A 22,952-nucleotide genomic window follows, 5' to 3' on the forward strand; every position below is an offset into this window, starting at 1 on the left:
TGGGATTCTGTTCAAGTAAGTTTTGACTGGAAAGAGAAGGGGGCTGGGATTCTGTTCAAGTAAGTTTTGACTGGAAAGAGAAGGGGGCTGGGATTCTGTTCAAGTAAGTTTTGACTGGAAAGAGAAGGAGACTGGGATTCTGTTCAAGTAAGTTTTGACTGGAAAGAGAAGGGGGCTGGGATTCTGTTCAAGTAAGTTTTGACTGGAAAGAGAAGGAGACTGGGATTCTGTTCAAGTAAGTTTTGACTGGAAAGAGAAGGGGGCTGGGATTCTGTTCAAGTAAGTTTTGACTGGAAAGAGAAGGGGGCTGGGATTCTGTTCAAGTAAGTTTTGACTGGAAAGAGAAGGGGGCTGGGATTCTGTTCAAGTAAGTTTTGACTGGAAAGAGAAGGAGACTGGGATTCTGTTCAAGTAAGTTTTGACTGGAAAGAGAAGGGGGCTGGGATTCTGTTCAAGTAAGTTTTGACTGGAAAGAGAAGGGGGCTGGGATTCTGTTCAAGTAAGTTTTGACTGGAAAGAGAAGGAGACTGGGATTCTGTTCAAGTAAGTTTTGACTGGAAAGAGAAGGGGGCTGGGATTCTGTTCAAGTAAGTTTTGACTGGAAAGAGAAGGGGGCTGGGATTCTGTTCAAGTAAGTTTTAACTGGAAAGAGAAGGGGGCTGGGATTCTGTTCAAGTAAGTTTTGACTGGAAAGAGAAGGGGGCTGGGATTCTGTTCAAGTAAGTTTTGACTGGAAAGAGAAGGGGGCTGGGATTCTGTTCAAGTAAGTTTTAACTGGAAAGAGAAGGGGGCTGGGATTCTGTTCAAGTAAGTTTTGACAGATTTATTGATAAGTGTTGTTCTTTTGCTTTTCATTGTTTTAAGTGCATGAGGGGATTTTCTATCATGAATTTCTTATTAAAAAAATGCACAATGTTGTGAAATGTTTTGCTTTTCAAATAAAACTTTCTTGTGCAACTAGTAGTCTGTAACACAGCTTTCTTATCTATATTGTTTAGAATTTTTTTTAACTAGTTTGAATACTCATTCCACATTTAAAGTTTTTAATGAGTTTGAGTACTTGTTCCACATGTATGAAGTTTTTAATAAGTTTGAGTACTTGTTCCACATTTAAAGTTTTTTATGAGTTTGAGTACTCATTCCACGTTTAAAGTTTTTTAATGAGTTTACGAACTTATTCCACATATATAAGGTTTTTAATGAGTTGATGTATTTACAGGATTGGATGGATGTGTTGAGTGGTGGAGAGAAACAAAGAGTTGCAGTAAGTACAGACGTTGGGGATTTATTATTCATTGTGTTTATTTTTATATAATGATAATTAACAAATAAGTATTAATGAAATTTTTGATTTCGCATCATAGACAATAGTAGAGGAATGTTAAATGGAGAATGACCCAGAACTTTGCTAATAAAAATATTCATTCATCCCACCAGCATATTATTTTACCTTTATCTGACATTCCAGAACAAACAGTTATACAGACTTTCCTTCTAAAAGCCTTCACATGTTTAGCTGATTTTTAGTATGTGAGTCTACTATGATGAGTTACAGATCAAGTTTACGTTTGTTTGGTTCTGCTCAACCTAACAATGGCTTTGAGCTTGTTCTGCAATCAGGGCCATTCATGTCATTCCGACACATCTAGTTTTATTATAAAGTTATTGAACATATTTAGAAGGCTTACATGAGTTGGAGTTTTGATAATTTGTGTAAATTATCACTTTTAATTATAGAATATAAATCATAGTGTATTGTATTTGTTCACAATGCTGAAAAAGTATCTTTGCTTGTTGTAGATGGCCAGATTACTTTACCATAAGCCACAGTTTGCCATCCTAGATGAATGTACTAGTGCAGTCAGTGTGGATGTAGAAGGTTTTATTTATCAGTATTGCAGAGAGGTTAGTAATTTATTTTAGAGATAGAGGTCTTCAATTCTACCTGATGCAATGCATTTACATTGACATTTGTTAGATTTCAGTTTGAACTAGCAATATGTATTATAAAGTCAGTTAAATTAATAATTTTCAGTACACCAGCATAGTCAAAGATCCCAGAAGGATTTAAACAGACAATAACACAATCAATGATCTAAGAGAGAGATATTAAAGAGACATTAAAACCAATAAGTAGAAGAATAATTAAACTGTCAACATCATTGATTAAAGATAGCATTTGAAAAAAGAATGACAGATTACTTTAATATTCTTTTGTAGTTTTCTCATTAAATTCCTACAAATGATTTTTTTTTCATTTCTAACAAAATTCCTTTAAATTGAATAAGCTATTTTTATAAGACTCCATAAACAGATACATTTTAACCATCAACCATGAGGAAGACTGTTTCATTTACATTAATAATGCACTTCATTGTACAAAGGGAGATAAGAAGTAGTTACCAATTAACATGAAGTGAGGACAAATTGGACTTGTGGTTTTTATACGACCGCAAAAAAATTTTGTGCTCGTATATTATATTGGTATGACGTTGGCGTCGTCGTCGTCATCGTCCGAAGACACATTAGTTTTCGCACTCTAACTTTAGTTTAAGTGAATGGATCTTTTTGAAATTTGACCATAAGGTTAAATACCACAAAAGGAAGGTTGGGATTGATTTTGGGGGTTATGGTACCAACAGTTAAGGAATTAGGGGCCAAAAAGGGGCCAAAAATAAGCATTTTCTAGTTTCCAGACAATAACTGTGGAACGGTGTATGGATCTCTCTGAAATTATACTACAAGTTTCCATACCACAAAGGGATGGTTAGGATTTGCTTTGGGGGGTTATGGCTCAAACCGTTTAGGAATTAGGGACAAAAAAGGGGGAAAAACAAGGTTGTCCTGGTTAATGGACAAATACTTTAGTACAAAACATAATTTAAAGCAGTGTAAGGGAGATAAATCAAATACATCATTGAAATTATCTCCCTTACACTGCTTTTAAATTATGTATAAAGTAATGGTAAATGAACAATAAAGATAATTTAAAACAGTGTAAGGGAGGTAATCCAAATACAACGTTTTGGTTACTTCCCTTACACTGCTTTTAAATTATGTTTAAAGAAATGCATATTTATAAAGGAAGACCAGTAAAAATATCTGCAAATGTTGCATCTTTTTTTTTTTCAAAAAAATCATTATGAAAGATTTGACACTATATTTTTAATTCTATTATAAAATAGATTAAGTTAGCACTATGGTAAATTTAAATGGGTAATCATGGTTGCCAACTCCATTGGAAATTTGAATTGAGATTATGACCATATCTTGAGGGAAAGAATTTTTTTGGGGAAAAAAGGGGGGGGGGGGGATAAAAAGAAATTGTGGGGTGTCAATTTTTTCTCATTTCAGATTTCAGAAATTAAAAAGAATTATTCTTCAAATATTATTTTTTTTTCAAATTTCAAATATTGAAAAATTTCAAGAAGTAATCTTTAATTGCACAGTATGGCGCATTAGATTTGTAAAATCTTTGATCACATTTATTTATTTGTTATGCCAAATCTAACAGTGTATTTAGATTTTTAATTTTGGGTCCAGTTTTCAAAATAGTCTACATTAAGGTCCAAAGGGTCCAAAATTAAACTTTGTTTGATTTTAGCAAAAATTGAATATATGAGGTTCTTTGATATGCTGAATCTAAACATGTATTTAGATTTTTGATTTTTGGCCCAGTTTTCAAGTTGGTCCAAATTGGGGTCCAAAATTAAACTTTGTTTGATTTCAACAAAAATTAGATATATGGGGTTCTTTGATATGCTGAATCTAACCATGTATTTAGATTTTTTATTTGTGGACCCCGTTATCAAATTGGTTCATATTGAGGTCAAAAGGGTCCAAAATTAAACTTTGTTTGATTTCATCTAAAATTGAATTATTGGGGCTCTTTGATATTCCAAATCTAACCGTGTATTTAGATTTTTAATTTTGGGTCCTGTTTTTTAAATTGGTCTACATTAAGGTCCAAAGGGTCCAAAATTAAACTTAGTTTGATTTTGACAAAAATTGAATTCTTGGGGTTTTTTGATATGCTGAATCTAAACATGTGTTTAGATTTTTGATTATGGGCCCAGTTTTCAAGTTGGTCCAAGATAGGGTCCAGTATTTAAACTTTGTCTGATTTCAACAAAAATTGAATATATGGGGTTCTTTGATATGCTGAATATAAACATGTATTTAGATTTTTGATTATGGGCCCAGTTTTCAAGTTGGTCCAAATTGGGGTCCAAAATTAAACTTTGTTTGATTTCAACAAAAATTGAATATATGAGGTTCTTTGATATGCTGAATCTAACCATGTATTTAGATTTTTTATTTGTAGGCCCCGCTATCAAATTGGTTCATATTGAGGTCAAAAGGGTCCAAAATTAAACTTTGTTTGATTTCATCTAAAATTGAATTATTGGGGCTCTTTGATATTCCAAATCTAACCGTGTATTTAGATTTTTAATTTTGGGTCCTGTTTTTTAAATTGGTCTACATTAAGGTCCAAAGGGTCCAAAATTAAACTTAGTTTGATTTTAACAAAAATTGAATTCTTGGGGTTTTTTGATATGCTAAATCTAAACATGTGTTTAGATTTTTGATTATGGGCCCAGTTTTCAAGTTGGTCCAAGATAGGGTCCAGTATTTAAACTTTGTCTGATTTCAACAAAAATTGAATATATGGGGTTCTTTGATATGCTGAATCTAAACATGTATTTAGATTTTTGATTATGGGCCCAGTTTTCAAGTTGGTCCAAATTGGGGTCCAAAATTAAACTTTGTTTGATTTCAACAAAAATTGAATATATGAGGTTCTTTGATATGCTGAATCTAACCATGTATTTAGATTTTTTATTTGTAGGCCCCGCTATCAAATTGGTTCATATTGAGGTCAAAAGGGTCCAAAATTAAACTTTGTTTGATTTCATCAAAAATTGAATTATTGGGGTTCTTTGATATGCCAAATCTAACCGTATTTTTATACGACCGCAAAAAAATTTTGTGGTCGTAAATTGGTATGACGTTGGCGTCGTCGTCGTCGTCCGAAGACACATTGGTTTTCGCACTCTAACTTTAGTTTAAGTGAATGGATCTTTTTGAAATTTGACCATAAGGTTAAATACCACAAAAGGAAGGTTGGGATTGATTTTGGGGGTTATGGTACCAACAGTTAAGGAATTAGGGGCCAAAAAGGGGCCAAAAATAAGCATTTTCTAGTTTCCAGACAATAACTGTGGAACGGTGTATGGATCTCTCTGAAATTATACTACAAGTTTCCATACCACAAAGGGATGGTTAGGATTTGCTTTGGGGGGTTATGGCTCAAACCGTTTAGGAATTAGGGGCAAAAAAGGGGGAAAAACAAGGTTGTCCTGGTTAATGGACAAATACTTTAGTACAAAACATAATTTAAAGCAGTGTAAGGGAGATAAATCAAATACATCATTGAAATTATCTCCCTTACACTGCTTTTAAATTATGTATAAAGTAATGGTTAATGAACAATAAAGATAATTTAAAACAGTGTAAGGGAGGTAATCCAAATACAATGTTTTGGTTACTTCCCTTACACTGCTTTTAAATTATGTTTAAAGAGATACATATTTATAAAGGAAGACCAGTAAAAATATCTGCAAATGTTGCATCTTTTTTTTTTTACAAAAAAATCCATATGAAAGATTTGACACTATATTTTTAATTCTATTATAAAATAGATTAAGTTAGCACTATGGTAAATTTAAATGGGTAATTATGGTTGCCAACTCCATTGGAAATTTGAATTGAGATTATGACCATATCTTGAGGGAAAGAATTTTTTTGGGGAAAAAAAGGGGGGGGGGGGGGGGGGGGTAAAAAGAAATTGTGGGGGGTCAATTTTTTCTCATTTCAGATTTCAGAAATTAAAAAGAATTATTCTTCAAATATTATTTTTTTTTCAAATTTGAAATATTGAAAAATTTCAAGAAGTAATCTTTAATTGCACAGTATGGCGCATTAGATTTGTAAAATCTTTGATCACATTTATTTATTTGTTATGCCAAATCTAACAGTGTATTTAGATTTTTAATTTTGGGTCCAGTTTTCAAATTGGTCTACATTAAGGTCCAAAGGGTCCAAAATTAAACTTTGTTTGATTTTAGCAAAAATTGAATATATGAGGTTCTTTGATATGCTGAATCTAAACATGTATTTAGATTTTTGATTTTTGGCCCAGTTTTCAAGTTGGTCCAAATTGGGGTCCAAAATTAAACTTTGTTTGATTTCAACAAAAATTGAATATATGGGGTTCTTTGATATGCTGAATCTAACCATGTATTTAGATTTTTTATTTGTGGACCCCGTTATCAAATTGGTTCATATTGAGGTCAAAAGGGTCCAAAATTAAACTTTGTTTGATTTCATCTAAAATTGAATTATTGGGGTTCTTTGATATTCCAAATCTAACCGTGTATTTAGATTTTTAATTTTGGGTCCTGTTTTTTAAATTGGTCTACATTAAGGTCCAAAGGGTCCAAAATTAAACTTAGTTTGATTTTAACAAAAATTGAATTCTTGGGGTTCTTTGATATGCTGAATCTAAACATGTGTTTAGATTTTTGATTATGGGCCCAGTTTTCAAGTTGGTCCAAGATAGGGTCCAGTATTTAAACTTTGTTTGAGATCAACAAAAATTGAATATATGGGGTTCTTTGATATGCTGAATCTAAACATGTATTTAGATTTTTGATTATGGGCCCAGTTTTCAAGTTGGTCCAAATTGGGGTCCAAAATTAAACTTTGTTTGATTTCAACAAAAATTGAATATATGAGGTTCTTTGATATGCTGAATCTAACCATGTATTTAGATTTTTTATTTGTGGGCCCCGCTATCAAATTGGTTCATATTGAGGTCAAAAGGGTCTAAAATTAAACTTTGTTTGATTTCATCAAAAATTGAATTATTGGGGTTCTTTGATATGCCAAATCTAACCGTGTTTTTAGATTTTTAATTTGGGTCCCATTTTTTAAAATTGGTCTTCATTGAGGTCCAAAGGGTCCAAAATTAAACTTAATTTGATTTTAACAAAAATTGAATTCTTGGGGTTCTTTGATATGCTAAATCTAAACATGTCTTTAGATTTTTGATTATGGGCCCAGTTTTCAAGTTGGTCCAAGATAGGGTCCAGTATTTAAACTTTGTTTGAGATCAACAAAAATTGAATATATGGGGTTCTTTGATATGCTGAATCTAAACATGTATTTAGATTTTTGATTATGGGCCCAGTTTTCAAGTTGGTCCAAATTGGGGTCCAAAATTAAACTTTGTTTGATTTCAACAAAAATTGAATATATGAGGTTCTTTGATATGCTGAATCTAACCATGTATTTAGATTTTTTATTTGTGGGCCCCGCTATCAAATTGGTTCATATTGAGGTCAAAAGGGTCTAAAATTAAACTTTGTTTGATTTCATCAAAAATTGAATTATTGGGGTTCTTTGATATGCCAAATCTAACCGTGTTTTTAGATTTTTAATTTGGGTCCCATTTTTAAAAATTGGTCTTCATTGAGGTCCAAAGGGTCCAAAATTAAACTTAGTTTGATTTTAACAAAAATTGAATTCTTAGGGTTCTTTGATATGCTAAATCTAAACATGTGTTTAGATTTTTGATTATGGGCCCAGTTTTCAAGTTGGTCCAAGTTGTGGTCCAAAATTAAACTTTTTTTGATTTCAACAAATATTGAATATATAGGGTTCTTTGATATGCTGAATCTAACCATGAACTTAGATTTTTTATTTGTGGGCCCCGCTATCAAATTGGTTCATATTGAGGTCAAAAGGGTCCAAAATTAAACTTTGTTTGATTTCATCAAAAATTGAATTATTGGGGTTCTTTGATATTCCAAATCTAACCATGTATTTAGATTTTTAATTTTAAGTCCCGTTTTTTAAATTGGTCTACATTAAGATCCAAAGGGTCCAAAATTAAACTTAGTTTGATTTTAGCAAAAATTGAATTATTGGGGTTCTTTGATATGCTGAATCTGAACATGTGTTTAGATTTTTGATTATGGGCCCAGTTTTCAAGTTTGTCCAAGTTGGGGTCCAAAATTAAACTTTGTTTGATTTCAACAAAAATTGAAAATATGGGGTTCTTTGATATGCTGAATCTAACCATGTATTTTGATTTTGGACATTGGACCATAATAGGTAAATTAAAAAAATTCAAGTTCTTAGACCACATTCTTTCTGTGTCAGAATCCTATGCTGTGTCAAATATTTGATAACAATCCAAATTCAGAGCTGTATCAAGCTTGAATGTTGTGTCCATACTTGCCCCAACTGTTCAGGGTTCGACCTCTGCGGTCGTATCAAGCTGCGCCCCAGCGAAGCATTTTATTCCAAAATTCCAAAATTGACATACAAGCTTATCATGCTGATAGAAAATTTGTAATTAGCTAACCATTTAAATTTATTACCCACTTAATCTAAAAATAGTTATTCAATGAATAATGATGAATTCATGGTACTCTGATGTTACTTGGTATTGAAATTTAACATGTTAACATGTGTGATACCTGTTATCATAATTATATGTGTATTATATTTATAGGTTGGAATAACATTGTTTACAGTATCACACAGAAAATCATTATGGAGACATCATGAGGTTTGTTTATTACTCTTTAACTGTGACATTGTTGATAATTGTTTTACTGTAACCATCACTTCTTTAATATTATTCTAATTCCTATTTAACCGTGATAAATAACCCAAACCAATATTACTTCATAGTGTTAAAAAGTAATATGGGATGCAAATCAGTTAATCAAATGAACTCAAAATTCTGCTGATCTTTGTGTGAGTTTGATAACTAGATGAAATAGAATGGAAATTTACCTATTTTCATGGAATATTTGTGGTAGATAAAAATGTCTGATATTTGTGACATCATGAAAAGAATACTCATATGCAAATTTTCAGCAAAAAGACATATTTGTTTTCTAGTCATTGATTTAACTATGATTCAATGTGATATTGGTCAATAAAATTTAATTTGAAAATTTCTTCCTGAAGTTCAATACACATAAACTGGAATTCCTTTAAACTATAATGAACCTCATGTACAGATATTCAGTTTTGTGGATAAAAAAAGTGAAATCACAAAAATACTGAACGCCTAGGAAAATTCAAAACAGAATAAACCATTTGGTTTAACATTTTACCAGAGACATTTAAGATTTCTGTGTCCTAATTGCTTTTGTTTTTTTCATTTCAGTTTTACCTACAGATGGATGGGAGAGGAGCGTATGAGTTCAAACCAATTACATCTGATACCACCGAATTCGGATCTTGATACCTGCTTTAATGATAGGCTTTTAAAATGAAAACATTGTATTTTATTCATATTTATATACTTTAAGTTGTACAAATTGTACTGTGATAGATATAATGTACATTAGTCCATTACTTGTTCACGTTGTACTGTGATGTTTATAGTGTACACAAAGGTGGAGGAAGGTTATCAACATACACGTTTGCATTGGGTACAGTCGTCTGGTTAAGGTTTCATAGGAAAATCACAACCCAATTATATATATATACAAGCTATCATAAAATTATAAATGGAAATGGGGAATGTGTCAATATTTATGTCAATATATCATGACATCTTATTTACTTATTTAGACATTAACACCTTTGGATCACTTAAACTATTAGACAAGAAGATCAGAACACAGTTTGGCAGATATCTTAACTGAAGATGACCCATTGACGTATAGATATCTACCAATTGATATATTATCTATGTGAAATAGTACCCCATTGATATATTTAAGATTCCAAAATGGTTACCCATACCACCGGCATATCTGTGTTTACCTTTATATTGGAAGAGATTGTCTGTGAGTGTACACAATGTAAGATTACTTGTATAAATTGTACTGTGATGTTTAGTGTGCTCATTGTCCAATTACTTGTACAAGTTGTACTGTGATGTATATAGTGTACACATTGTGCCATTACTTGTACAAATTGTGATGTTATGTATATTCTGTACTCATTATTTCATTACATGTACAAATTGTACTTGATGTATATAGTGTACACATTGTGCCATTACGTGTACAAGTTGTGATGTGATGTATATAGTGTACACACAGTTCTAATACTTGTACAAACTCAGATATGATGTATATAGTGTACACATCGTTGCATAATTGTACAATAATTATAATAATATAAGTAGGTTTTGCTATCAAGATTGAAATTTTGACATGATTAAAGAGCAAATTGTAGATAATTATAATGATATAGAATAGAAAATAATTATTTATAGATAAAACTTGTGATGTTGAAGTTTCCTGATTGATTCTGGTGTTAGTAGTAGATAATTAGCCCTGAGCTGTCTAATGATAGAAAAAAAATGTCATAAGGATTTTTCAATTTCACATCTGTATCAACCCAAGACACCAATATAATCACAAGAGCTCTGCTTGAGGGATTATATTGAATGAGGGTTGATACGGTGTGAGATATTGAAAAAGCCATGTCATATACACTTTATTATACTGTGGATTCATTTTTATTTGTTGGATCCTAATTTTTGTTGATTTCATTGGAACAGATGAACCAAGAATATAAATTTTCAACTTATTATATATTTATATAGCCTCGTATGCAGACTTTGGCAAAACCACAAAATTAAATATCCACAAAAATGTAAGGTTTCCTCAATCCTCGAAAATTGGTACCCACGAACATAAATGAATCCACAATATACCTAACCTGGGAACAGTATATCTAAATATATATGTTCCTGACTTTACGAAGATGTTTTTTATGTGACATGACATCATACAGCGGATTAGGGGTTTGATAAAGCCTTTGCAACAGTGACTGTATGGCATCGATGATGTGACGTCATACAGATCAAAGATGTGATAAAGCAATCTCCTCACCTGATATATGTGTGAACTTCTCATTTTTACAATCTGCTCACCTGGAATATTTGTAAGTTCTCGTATTTTCAAATTTGAGATCATTTTGTATCATTATTTTATAATTTGTATTGGACACATTGTAATATACAGAGATTGTTTAAATAGAAGTAATCGTTGTAGATAATTGAAGTAAAACACAATTTCGGACTACATTTGATATTTTGATAGTCACAAACTTTTCCATTTTGGTATGTTCCTCATCTGAAAATAATGTATAAAGTTAAATAAGCTTATGATTTTTAATAAAAGTTTTATATCTGTTTTAATACATCTTCACACCTAATTTATAGTAAAAGTGTATATTTAGGGTCTTATTTAATTTGCATTGGTCCTAATAATTCACCAAAATAAAGAATCGTATAAAACCATTTCAATTCACATTTTTGATTCAGCCATGCTGGATCTATCGATCACTCTGCTTTTGGAGATGGTGCAGAGTACTAAGTTGAAGACATATCATGAAACTAATTATGTGTTTTTATGACTTGCAGAAACTTCATACACCATTTTAATTATCAGCTGCCAACTTTTGACATGTTATTTGCCCTTAAATTAAGAAAAGATTGGTCGAACAGCTACTTTATTTTAGATATATACTAGCATATAGTTCCTCTCTTTGTCAAAATTTATAATAATTTACTATTTATGAATTAATGTAATAAAGTAATATACATCAATTTAACCAATTGATAAGAATTTTGAAAGTATTTTATTAGTATCTTATGCTTGTGTAAGTTATTGAATGATTTTTTTGGGGGTCAAGATGTATATGTAAGTTGATTCCCACACTTTTTTGAAATGCTATTACTCCAATTCTTCCCTTATTGATACTATACCAGTATGATTATCAACTGTCATAATTTTCAAACAATTACACTAAAAGGTGTAAGTATTAATTGGAATCAACTCAATGCTTAATTCGCCACAGTTAGTATCTCATGACCTGTTGCATAATTAAATAGACACAATTTATTACACACCTATCTGATTACACAAATTCTTGACCTCAATATTAAATCTACAGATGTATTATTTATTTTGATCTACACTACATTAAAATATTGTGTTAATTTTGTGTGTAAGCTATATATATATATATAGCTAGCTGAATGATTAATTAGATGTGTTCTTTTTCAAAGAAAGACAATAAATGAAAAAGTATGCATTAAAAAAGCAAGCAAATTTTATTTCACTTGTAAAATCAGTGTCATAATCATCTTACATAAGTCAATAATCAAGTTCTAATTAATTAGTTACTATTATCAGAAATTTGGTTAAAACAATAAACAAAATTGCATCACTCTAGCCTGAGCATTTCCCGCAATAAAAGTTATTTGTTTGTTCTCCATTTATATCCCATTTATTACTATTTAACAGTAATTGTAATATCTCAGCATTTGGTATTTGTACATTTAAATTTGAATACAGGAAATGTATTTTTCTTAATAAAGAATGAACACCAATTTAGATAAAAAAATAGTTATTATTTTTTTCAATTTCTGTTGTTGAGAAAATGAATTTCCAAGTCAACTTTCTGGAAATTATTAAACCAATTATTATTAATGGCATATAAAAAAATATATTACTTGTTTGACGATTTCCCTTTCCATTCTGGTCAAAATCATTAAATTGCAAATATTTATAAAACAAATCTGACAGTGTCTAAATATCCATATAAATATTTGCAATAACATAGATATTTTACAGTAAGATTATGGAAACGAAAAGAGAAAAAAAATATTGAAAAAAGTATGGTCATTAAAGAATATCAGACTAGCTATGAATATGGCTGGATCACAACATCGACGATGCTTTGATTATTAAACTCATAAGAATGACTTTCAGAAAATGTAATTATTAAGGTAGCCTTATTTAGGTGTTGTCAAAAGAGAGATTATCCATATGTTTATGACTTATTTGGCCCTAATCTGTTATGAGTTAATAGCTATATATATATAGTTTGATCAGAAATATTTTATGTCTGGATAAACATTTAAAATTAGTAGTGTAGACGATAAAAAAAACTCCTAAAGATTTTTCTGAGGCAACCAGTGTGAGAACTGGGAAGCTTATTGATGTCCTTTTTGGTCATTCTCCAGCATTCTGACCCATATAGCAGCACTGCTTCTACACAGCTATCATAGTCAGTTTGGTGTTCTTACTGATGTTGTTAGACTTACAGATGTGACGTAGCTTTAAAACTGCTGTTCTTGCTTTTTATACGACCGCAAAAAAATTTTGTGGTCGTATATTGGTATGACGTTGGCGTCGTCGTCGTCGTCGTCGTCGTCGGCGGCGTCGTCCGGCGTCGTCGTCGTCGTCCGGCGTCGTCGTCCGAATACATATTGGTTTTCGCACTCTAACTTTAGTTTTAGTGATTGGATCTTTTTGAAATTTGACCATAAGGTTAAATACCACAAAAGGAAGGTTGGGATTGATTTTGGGGGTTATGGTACCAACAGTTAAGGAATTAGGGGCCAAAAAGGGGCCAAAAATGAGCATTTTCTAGTTTCCAGACAATAACTGTGGAACGGTGTATGGATCTCTCTGAAATTATACTACAAGTTTCCATACCACAAAGGGATGGTTAGGATTTGCTTTGGGGGGTTATGGCTCAAACCGTTTAGGAATTAGGGGCAAAAAAGGGGGGAAAACAAGGTTGTCCTGGTTAATGGACAAATACTTTAGTACAAAACATAATTTAAAGCAGTGTAAGGGAGATAAATCAAATACATCATTGAAATTATCTCCCTTACACTGCTTTTAAATTATGTATAAAGTAATGGTTAATGAACAATAAAGATAATCTAAAACAGTGTAAGGGAGGTAATCCAAATACAATGTTTTGGTTACTTCCCTTACACTGCTTTTAAATTATGTTTAAGGAAATGCATATTTATAAAGGAAGACCAGTAAAAATATCTGCAAATGTTTTCATCTTTTTTTTTTAACAAAAAAATCCATATGAAAGATTTGACACTATATTTTTATTAATTCTATTATAAAATAGATTAAGTTAGCACTATGGTAAATTTAAATGGGTAATTATGGTTGCCAACTCCATTGGAAATTTGAATTGAGATTATGACCATATCTTGAGGGAAAGATTTTTTTGGGGGGAAAAAGGGGGGGGGGGGGATAAAAAGAAATTGTGGGGGGCCAATTTTTTCTCATTTCAGATTTCAGAAATTAAAAAGAATTATTCTTCAAATATTATTTTTTTTTCAAATTTCAAATATTGAAAAATTTCAAGAAGTAATCTTTAATTGCACAGCATGGCGCATTAGATTTGTAAAATCTTTGATCACATTTATTTATTTGTTATGCCGAATCTAACAGTGTATTTAGATTTTTAATTTTGGGTCCAGTTTTCAAATTGGTCTACATTAATGTCCAAAGGGTCCAAAATTAAACTTTGTTTGATTTTAGCAAAAATTGAATATATGAGGTTCTTTGATATGCTGAATCTAAACATGTATTTAGATTTTTGATTTTTGGCCCAGTTTTCAAGTTGGTCCAAATTGGGGTCCAAAATTAAACTTTGTTTGATTTCAACAAAAATTGAATATATGGGGTTCTTTGATATGCTGAATCTAACCATGTATTTAGATTTTTTATTTGTGGACACCGTTATCTAATTGGTTCATATTGAGGTCAAAAGGGTCCAAAATTAAACTTTGTTTGATTTCATCTAAAATTGAATTATTGGGGTTCTTTGATATTCCAAATCTAACCGTGTATTTAGATTTTTAATTTTGGGTCCTGTTTTTTAATTGGTCTACATTGAGGTCCAAAGGGTCCAAAATTAAACTTAGTTTGATTTTGACAAAAATTGAATTCTTGGGGTTCTTTGATTTGCTGAATCTAAACATGTGTTTAGATTTTTGATTATGGGCCCAGTTTTCAAGTTGGTCTAAGATAGGGTCCAGTATTTAAACTTTGTTTGATTTCAACAAAAATTGAATATATGGGGTTCTTTGATATGCTGAATCTAAACATGTATTTAGATTTTTGATTATGGGCCCAGTTTTCAAGTTGGTCCAAATTGGGGTCCAAAATTAAACTTTGTTTGATTTCAACAAAAATTGAATATATGAGGTTCTTTGATATGCTGAATCTAACCATGTATTTAGATTTTTTATTTGTAGGCCCCGCTATCAAATTGGTTCATATTGAGGTCAAAAGGGTCCAAAATTAAACTTTGTTTGATTTCATCGAAAATTGAATTATTGGGGTTCTTTGATATGCCAAATCTAACCGTGTTTTTAGATTTTTAATTTGGGTCCCGTTTTTTAAATTGGTCTTCATTGAGGTCCAAAGGGTCCAAAATTAAACTTAGTTTGATTTTAACAAAAATTGAATTCTTGGGGTTCTTTGATATGCTGAATCTAAACATGTGTTTAGATTTTTGATTATGGGCCCAGTTTTCAAGTTGGTCCAAGTTGGGGTCCAAAATTAAACTTTTTTTGATTTCAACAAAAATTGAATATATGGGGTTCTTTGATATGCTGAATCTAACCATGAATTTAGATTTTTTATTTGTGGGCCCCGCTATCAAATTAGTTCATATTGAGGTCAAAAGGGTCCAAAATTAAACTTTGTTTGATTTCATCAAAAATTGAATTATTGGGGTTCTTTGATATTCCAAATCTAACCGTGTATTTAGATTTTTAATTTTAAGTCCCGTTTTTTAAATTGGTCTACATTAAGGTCCAAAGGGTCCAAAATTAAACTTAGTTTGATTTTAGCAAAAATTGAATTCTTGGGGTTCTTTGATATGCTGAATCTAAACATGTGTTTAGATTTTTGATTATGGGCCCAGTTTTCAAGTTTGTCCAAGTTGGGGTCCAAAATTAAACTTTGTTTGATTTTAACAAAAATTGAATATATGGGGTTCTTTGATATGCTGAATCTAACCGTGTTTTTAGATTTTTAATTTGGGTCCCGTTTTTTAAATTGGTCTTCATTGAGGTCCAAAGGGTCCAAAATTAAACTTAGTTTGATTTTAACAAAAATTGAATTCTTGGGGTTCTTTGATATGCTGAATCTAAACATGTGTTTAGATTTTTATACGACCGCAAAAAAATTTTGAGGTCGTATATTGGTATGACGTTGGCGTCGTCGTCGTCGTCGTCGTCGTCGTCGTCCGGCGGCGTCGTCCGAATACACAATGGTTTTCGCACTCTAACTTTAGTTAAAGTGAATGGATCTCTATGAAATTTTACCATAAGGTTCAATACCACAATAGGAAGGTGGGGATTGATTTTGGGGGTTATGGTACCAACAGTTAAGGAATTAGGGGCCAAAAAGGGGCCGAAAATAAGCATTTTTGTAACTTCCAGACATAACTTGTGTGTTAGCATATGGATCTCTTTGACATTGTACCACAAGATTCCATATCACAAAGGGTCAATGCTGGGATTGATTTTGGGGTTAATTGCCTCAAAATTTTAGGAATAAGGGGCCAAAAGGGGGCAAAAAACAAGCATTTTTCTAGTTTCATGACAATAACTTGTGTGTTAGTGTATGGATCTTTCTGAAATTTTACTACAAGGTTCCATTTCACAAAGGGAAAGCTGGAATTGAGTTTTGTGGTAATTGCCCAAAACGTTTAGTAATAAGGGGCCTAAAAAGGGGTTTAAAATAAGCATTTTTTAGTTTCTAGACAATAACTTGTGTTCAAGTGTATGGATCTCTCTAAAATTGTATTACAAGGTACCATACCACAAAGGCAAGGCTGTTATTGAGCTTGGTTTGGGGGGAAAGGGGGGGTGGGGGTGATGAATCATAAGGGGGGCGGGGGTCAAAAAAGGGGTAATTTTTTTGTTTTCCTTTTTTTTTTGTTTAAAATTTACATTTTAAGTTAGTTATTTTTTATCACGAAGAGAAAGTAGGAATTGAGTTTTGGGGCTAATTGCTCAAACATTTATGAATAAGGGGCCAAATATTATTCGAAAATAAGGATTTTTTTAGTTTGCAACAAAAACTTGTGTTCAAGTGTATGGATCTCTGTGAAATTGTATTGCAATGTACCATACCACATTGTGGTTGAGGTGGGGGATGATGAATCAAAAGGGGGTTGAAAAAATGTGTGGGGGGTAGGATTTTTGTTTTTCCTTTTTTTTTCTTTAAAATTTTCCATTTAAAGATGGTTGTTTCAGATTTATATATGAAAGAAAATAATAATGATACGGTTATATATCATGAGGAATTGAAATTTAAAATTATGTATATTGGAAATTTAGGTTACATTGGAAAGTAATAATTGGCTTTGGGGGGGGGGGGGGGGGGGGGGGGGGGGGGGGGGGTTATGACTCTAATGTTTAAGGAATAAGGGGAAAAAAGGTTAAAAAACAAGGGTTTCCATTTTAATAGACAAATAATTGAGTAAAGAACATTATTTAAAAGCAGTGTAAGGTTGGTAATTCAAACTCATTTAAATATCTCATCTACACTGCTTTTAAATTATGTAAATTGGAAATCTGCCAATAACTTTATTGTTAATAAATGCATTGGAAATTTGCCAACAATTTTAGTGTAATAAACTTCATTGGAAATTTGCCAATATAAAATTTTGCTGATGAAGGTTTTTTGTTTACCTTTAGCCTTGACTATGAAGTCATTTTCTATTTTTATAGCCTTATGATGTAGTTGAATTATTTAATACTTTTATGATGTGTTTAAATGGGGTTTTATCATGTTTATGGTTGCAAATTTATTGTTTTAGTATAATAAACTCCATTTAAAATTTGCCAATAAAAAAATTTTTTGTTTATTTTAAGCTATGATTATGATGTCATTTTCTATTTTACCTTTATGGTTGCAAAGAAATTTTTATTTTTAGATATTACTGTTAAATGATGCTGATTAAGGTTTTTGCTATGTTTAGCCATGACTATGATGTCATTTTCTATTTTAATATCTGTTATGATGTATTTAAATGGGCTTTTATGGTTACAAAGGAATTTTATTTTTAGATATTACTATAAAATGTTGCTGATGCTGATTAAGGATTTTGTTTATTTTTAGCCATGACTATGATGTCATTTTCTATTTTAATACCTTTATGATGTAATTTCCATTTTTAGATATTACTGTTAAATGATGCTGATTAAGGGTTTTTTGCTATGTTTAGCCATGACTATGATGTCATTTTCTATTTTAATATCTTTATGATGTATTTAAATGGGCTTTTATGGTTACAAAGGAATTTTATTTTTAGATATTACTTTAAATGTTGCTGATTAAGGATTTTTGTTTATTTTTAGCCATGACTATGATGTCACTTTCTATTTTAATACCTTTATGATGTATTTAAATGGGCTCCCATGTATTTAGATTTTTGATTATTTATACATGTTACCAAATTGGTCCACATTGAACAAAAACGGTCCAAATTTCAACTTTATTACATTACATCAAACATTGAATTCTACATATTCTTTGATATATTGAAATTAACAAACAATTTAGTTTATGGATATTCCACCATAATAGGTAAATTAAATTTTTTCCAGTTCTTACACCACATTCATCCTGTGTCAGAAACCTATGCTGTGTCAAATATTTAATGACAATCCAAAGTCATAGCTGTATCAAGCTTGAATTTTGTGTCCATACTTGCCCCAACTGTTCAGGGTTCGACCTCTGCGGTCGTATCAAGCTGCGCCCCAGCGAAGCATTTTATTCTATCATGGCTTGAATGTCAATGTCTGCTCCTCCTTCAGATGTTACTGCTCAGGTAAGTGAACGATGAAGAGATTTCCAGATATGTCCCATTTAAATCTATACCAGGAGGATCTAAGATGTTAGGAGACATAACCTCTGATTTCTTGATGCTGATGTTTAGTCCAATCATACTTGCGTTCTTTTGTAATTTGGTGGTTCTGGCTTGCAAGTGAGTCTGTAGATGTAACTAAGGCCAAACTCGCCTGTATAGTACAGATCATCTATATAGGTCAAGACAGTCCATTTGATGTCTGTGTTGTTACTGATTATGATTGATTATATTACTCAAAAGACATTACGCAACCTTGTCTAACTCCTGATTTCACTAGAAAACTAGTGTCTAGTGATGTACCTACAGTACATCTGAATTTAGTATAAATAAAGGCAACAGTAGAATAAAAAGTAAAATCACAAAAATACTGAATTCCGAGGAAAATTCAAAAAGAAAAGTCCCTTATCAAATGGCAAAATCAAAAGCTCAAACACACCCAATGAATGGACAACTGTCATATTACTGACTTGGTACAAGTATTTTATTATGTAGAAAAAGGTGGATTAAACCTGGTTTTAAAGCTAGCTAAGCCTCTCACTTGTATGACAGTCGCATCAAATTCCGCTGTTCAGTAGTCATAAATCGATTAAGCGAAAACAAATCCGGGTCACAAACCAAAACCGAGGGCAGCACATCAACTATAAGAGGAAAACAACGGAACAACAGAACACTGAACTGCTACAAAAACAACATACATAGACACGGATTATTTAATAACAACTGATCTATTTCTGGCTTGGCACAGGACATTTTAAGATAAAATAATGGGGTAAACCTGACAAACGTCCATTGATTAGGGCTATGCCTAGTGGCGGGTCGCCCTATAGTGATTAGTCTGTCCGTCCGTCCGTCCGTTACAAACTGTGTCCACTCTATATCTAGAGAACCGTCATAATTTCATACTTTATACTTGACATGTATATTAACCAACACCAGAGGGTGTGTCATAATGTTTGTACAACTTCCTAGGTCAAAGTTCAAGGTCAAAAACTTTGGTTTCAGTTGACAACCAAATGTCATATGGTAAAGATAGTGTCCTCCCTATATCCTGAGGACCGTTATGATTTCAAAGTTTATACTTGACATGTATACTTTCCAACACCAGAAGGGTGTCATAATGTATGTACAACTTCCTAGGTCAAAGGTCAAGGTCAAAAACATTGGTTTCAGTTGACAACCTCATGTCCTATGGTACAGATCATGTCCGCTCTATATCTTGAGAACCGTTATGATTTCGAAGTTCATGCGTGACATGCATATTAAACAACACAAGAGGGTGTGTGATAATGTATGTACAACTTCCTAGGTCAAAGGTCCGTCCGTCTGTCTGTCGGTCCGTCTTTCCCCAACAAACTGTGTCCGCTCTATATATTGAGAACCATTATGATTTTAAACTTGAAATGTATATTAACCAACACCAGAGGGTGTTTCATAATGTATGTACAACTTCCTAGGTCAAAGGTCCAAATATTTGGTTTCAGTAGACAACCCGATGTCCTCTGGTTAAGATCGTGTCCGATCTATATCTTTAGAACCGTTATATTTTCATACTTTATACTTGACATGTATATTAACTAACACCAGAGTGTGTGGAGATGTGTCATAATACCCCCAAAAATGGATGTGGAGTATCATACAATAATCAAATTGGATGTCGATGAAATTACAGTAAGTACCATATTTCAACTTTCTCATACTAGTATACATGCACTTATTTCAATATGATATTTCTGTCGTGCTGTTTTCTAAAAATACCTGTCTTATTATCTTGACGGTTCTTTGCATTGCGTGCTTGCATTTTCTATGCTTTCTTACTTTTTTAAATCACCTTTTATCACCGCCTTACTCTGTATGTCTTTATGGTGCAAAGCAGACTTATTTTTTCCAATCTCTTGTATTGTACTGATAAAAGGATATGTTCACAGCTTACATGCTATATTTATATTCACATTTTACACATTTTTAGCTTCAGTTACTATTAGTATTTATCAAGTTGTTACTTTTTTGCAATTATGGTAGTGGATTAAAGTCTGATTATGCATGACCTGTCTGCATTATTCATTACATAGGCTACGTTTGTATAATGTTGATCCTCCTAGAGGTTGCACTGGTAACAGTCTTTTAATGCGTGTGTAGCTATATATATTCCACATATTTTGGGCTTGTTATATATATAAAAACTATTATTGATATTACTAATGTCAATTATATAAGAGAAAAAAAATATTTACTACAATGGTCTGGCTAAAAGGTCATGATTTTTACATTTTATTAATACTTTTTATTTCATAATTTTGTCTTACAGATTATCATCAAATATAGAAACAAGAGCATTTCTACTGAAGATTTTTCTTTTCATAGATGATGAAATTTTCAGCAAAGAGCATAGTATTGGCAAACCTGCAAAAGTCTTACTTGAGTTAATTTTTGAATTGCTTTTTTTCAGCTTGCAAATGGAGCAACATATTTACTGTTAGATTTAATATATAGCCAGAATGTTAAGCCTCCATCTGTGCCAAAATGTGTGATAGTTAGATTTGATGATCCGTCCTGTGGATTTTTGACACAACAAGCCTCAACAATTTCACTTCACAATTATCCACAAGGTACACCAATTTACCCTATTGAAGTTCAAGAACATGTTGGAAGGAGAGTACAACTGCCACTTGTGCTTTGTGTTGCTTGTACAATTCATAAAATACAAGGTACATCTTTGAAGAATGTTGTCATGTCATGTTCAAATATACGATAACTTGAAATGATTTATGTTGCTTGCAGTCGAGTGACCTCACTTTCTGGACTTCATTTAATTGATTTTAAACCTGAGGCAATCAAAGCTTCAGCATCCACCAAAGAGAAAATGAGACGTTTACGTACAGAAATAAAACTTCAAACTTTTTATGATCAGCTAGAGAAGGATCTAACTCGTGTTCTCCTGTTCAATATAAGATCAGTTCAAAACAAAGAGAACCACATTAATTCAGATTCTCATCTGGGTAGTGCGGACATAATGATCTTGGAAACTTGGAAAAGGAACAAAACATATATAAATGTTTCACAATTTGAATACCAATATCATAGTGTCAGGACAGAAAACAGAAAACAGAAAACAGAAAACAGTTGTGTGGGTGTCAGTGCTTTTGAAGACACCAATGGTTCCTGTACAGATGCAAGTATCTTCAGATGTATGTGATGCAATTGTTCTTCAATACAAAATAGATAGTGCTAAAATGAACAACATTGGTGTTTACAGGCTTCCATCTTGTACATTTGAGAAGTTTATGAGATGACTTACAAAAATCCTTTCAAGCATTAAGAGAGATATACCTACTGTAATAGTAGGTGAAATTATTTTAAACATGCTTGAACAATCAGCTGCCTATAGAGGATTGCAAGTATTCATGAACCATATTCAATTCAAACAGGTGATCAATACAGCGACCCATCGATTAGGAGGCTTGCTTGACCATTTCTGGATAAATTCTGGTGTCACTGTTTCTCAACAGATGCTTGCAAGATCACATTACAGTTTTTGCTGATCTTCAGTTGTAAACTGTTGTTTTTAATTTTATTCCACAATTTTCCTGAAAAAATAATTTACTGTTTTGTGTTATATTTTTCTTATATTTGAGGTAAAATCCATACACCCTTTTTCAAAAAGTTGAAACCCCTCAGCAAATTTTATTTGTTTTAACATTAAAGTAGCATTCTTGTTTGGTGGGTCATAATATATTGAAGGCATAATTCTAAAAATATGTGACAAATAGCTATTGAGCAGCACCTTAATATATAGATTATGTTCTCTCACTAAATAATTCAAAATTTGGTGACTATGTTCAACGCATCTATCCCATCGAACTTGAGATACAGGATACAACAGATACAGTTAAGTCTGCCTCATATCTTGACTAACATCTAGAAATTGACAATGATGGTCGGTTGAAAACAAAACTTTACGACAAAAGAGATGATTTCAGCTTCCCAATTGTGGACTTTCAATTTCTATGTAGCAACATTCCAGCAGCGCCTGCATACGCAGTATATATCTCCCAAATGATAAAATATTCCCGGGTTTGTATTTCCTATTATGATTTTCTTGATACAGGGTTGCTGCTCACAAGGAAGCTATAAAACCAAGAGTTCCAAATGGTGAAGTTGAAATCATCCCTTCGTAAAATTTACGGACGCCATCACGAGTT

General features: G+C 31.9%; 1 protein-coding gene and 1 long non-coding RNA gene across 3 annotated transcripts in view; both read left to right on the forward strand.

Moving 5' to 3' along the window:
- Positions 1–22,952, forward strand: part of LOC127737600 (ATP-binding cassette sub-family D member 3-like) — a 125,089-nt gene that overhangs the window by 58,731 nt on the left and 43,406 nt on the right. Inside the window, exons 24-27 of one of the 2 annotated variants that reach the window (XM_052248439.1) lie at positions 1,220–1,264; positions 1,801–1,905; positions 8,582–8,638; positions 9,248–11,239. In XM_052248439.1, coding sequence (XP_052104399.1) covers positions 1,220–1,264; positions 1,801–1,905; positions 8,582–8,638; positions 9,248–9,325 — 285 coding nt within the window. In that variant the 3' untranslated portion in view covers positions 9,326–11,239. Of the gene's footprint in view, positions 1–1,219; positions 1,265–1,800; positions 1,906–8,581; positions 8,639–9,247; positions 11,240–22,952 lie in introns of those variants that run through there. The other variant, XM_052248448.1, reaches the window with a different exon arrangement.
- Positions 2,498–8,367, forward strand: LOC127737624 (uncharacterized). Its single transcript, XR_007999720.1, has 3 exons — positions 2,498–4,878; positions 6,353–7,013; positions 7,539–8,367. It is a non-coding gene; the product is annotated as an uncharacterized LOC127737624 (long non-coding RNA).

Source organism: Mytilus californianus, unplaced genomic scaffold (assembly GCF_021869535.1).
Source record: "Mytilus californianus isolate M0D057914Y unplaced genomic scaffold, xbMytCali1.0.p SCAF_1, whole genome shotgun sequence".
Lineage (NCBI taxonomy): Eukaryota > Metazoa > Mollusca > Bivalvia > Mytilida > Mytilidae > Mytilus > Mytilus californianus.